The following is a 657-nucleotide window of genomic DNA, read 5'->3' as shown; positions in this document are numbered from 1 at the left end:
ATATATATATATATATATATATATATATATATATATATATATATATATATATATATCAAGGGCTTGGGGGGATCTACTTTGTGCCTGTTGTTTTACAGTTAGGGTTTAGGGTTTAGGGTTTAGGGTTTAGGGTTTAGGGTTTGTGTTCAGGCGGCGAGTGTTTTTGGGGGTTTTATAGCCGACCGCATCGGCCGTTGGCGTTCTCTGTTTTTCAGTTCAGTTTTTTTTCTTTTTTCTACTCTTATTGTGGTGCTTGCACCTACATATCCTGTAAGGGTTTAGGGTTTAGGGTTTAGGGTTTAGGGTTTAGGGTTTAGGGTTTGGGGTGTATGTTGAGCTGGCTTTGATGCGGTATTTTTAAGTGTATTAAACCCTAAACCCTAACCGCTCTTTCTAGAGCACAACCCAAAACCACCACCTAGGGTTTAGGGTTTAGGGTTTAGGGTTTAGGGTTTAGGGTTTAGGGTTTGGGGTGTATGTACAGCTGGTGCTACTGGGCCGAGCACTGCAGGGGGTGTTTATTGCGGTGGGGTTGGTTGTTGCTTTTACTTTTGCTGCTGAGATAGCCCCCGCTCGTCTTCGGGGTTCTTTTGTGGCTTTGCAGGAGGTGCTGCAGTGTACAGGTACTCTAAACCCTAAACCCTAAACCCTAAACCC

At 43.4% G+C, this 657-nt stretch overlaps 1 protein-coding gene across 1 annotated transcript in view; it reads left to right on the top strand.

Moving 5' to 3' along the window:
• EMH_0055290 (glucose transporter, putative) overlaps positions 1 to 657 on the top strand; it is a gene marked incomplete at both ends in the record, with an annotated part of 3,866 nt that overhangs the window by 914 nt on the left and 2,295 nt on the right. The window contains 2 exons of the mRNA XM_013497219.1: positions 151 to 270; positions 485 to 607. Of these exons, the coding sequence (XP_013352673.1) occupies positions 151 to 270; positions 485 to 607 (243 nt within the window). The remainder of the gene's footprint in view (positions 1 to 150; positions 271 to 484; positions 608 to 657) is intronic.

The sequence above is a fragment of the Eimeria mitis genome, genomic scaffold (assembly GCF_000499745.2).
Source record: "Eimeria mitis Houghton genomic scaffold, Emh_scaff2540, whole genome shotgun sequence".
Taxonomy (NCBI): Eukaryota; Apicomplexa; class Conoidasida; order Eucoccidiorida; family Eimeriidae; genus Eimeria; species Eimeria mitis.
Note: the sequence above shows the minus strand (reverse complement) of the source record. Positions and strands in the feature narration are given on the sequence as shown.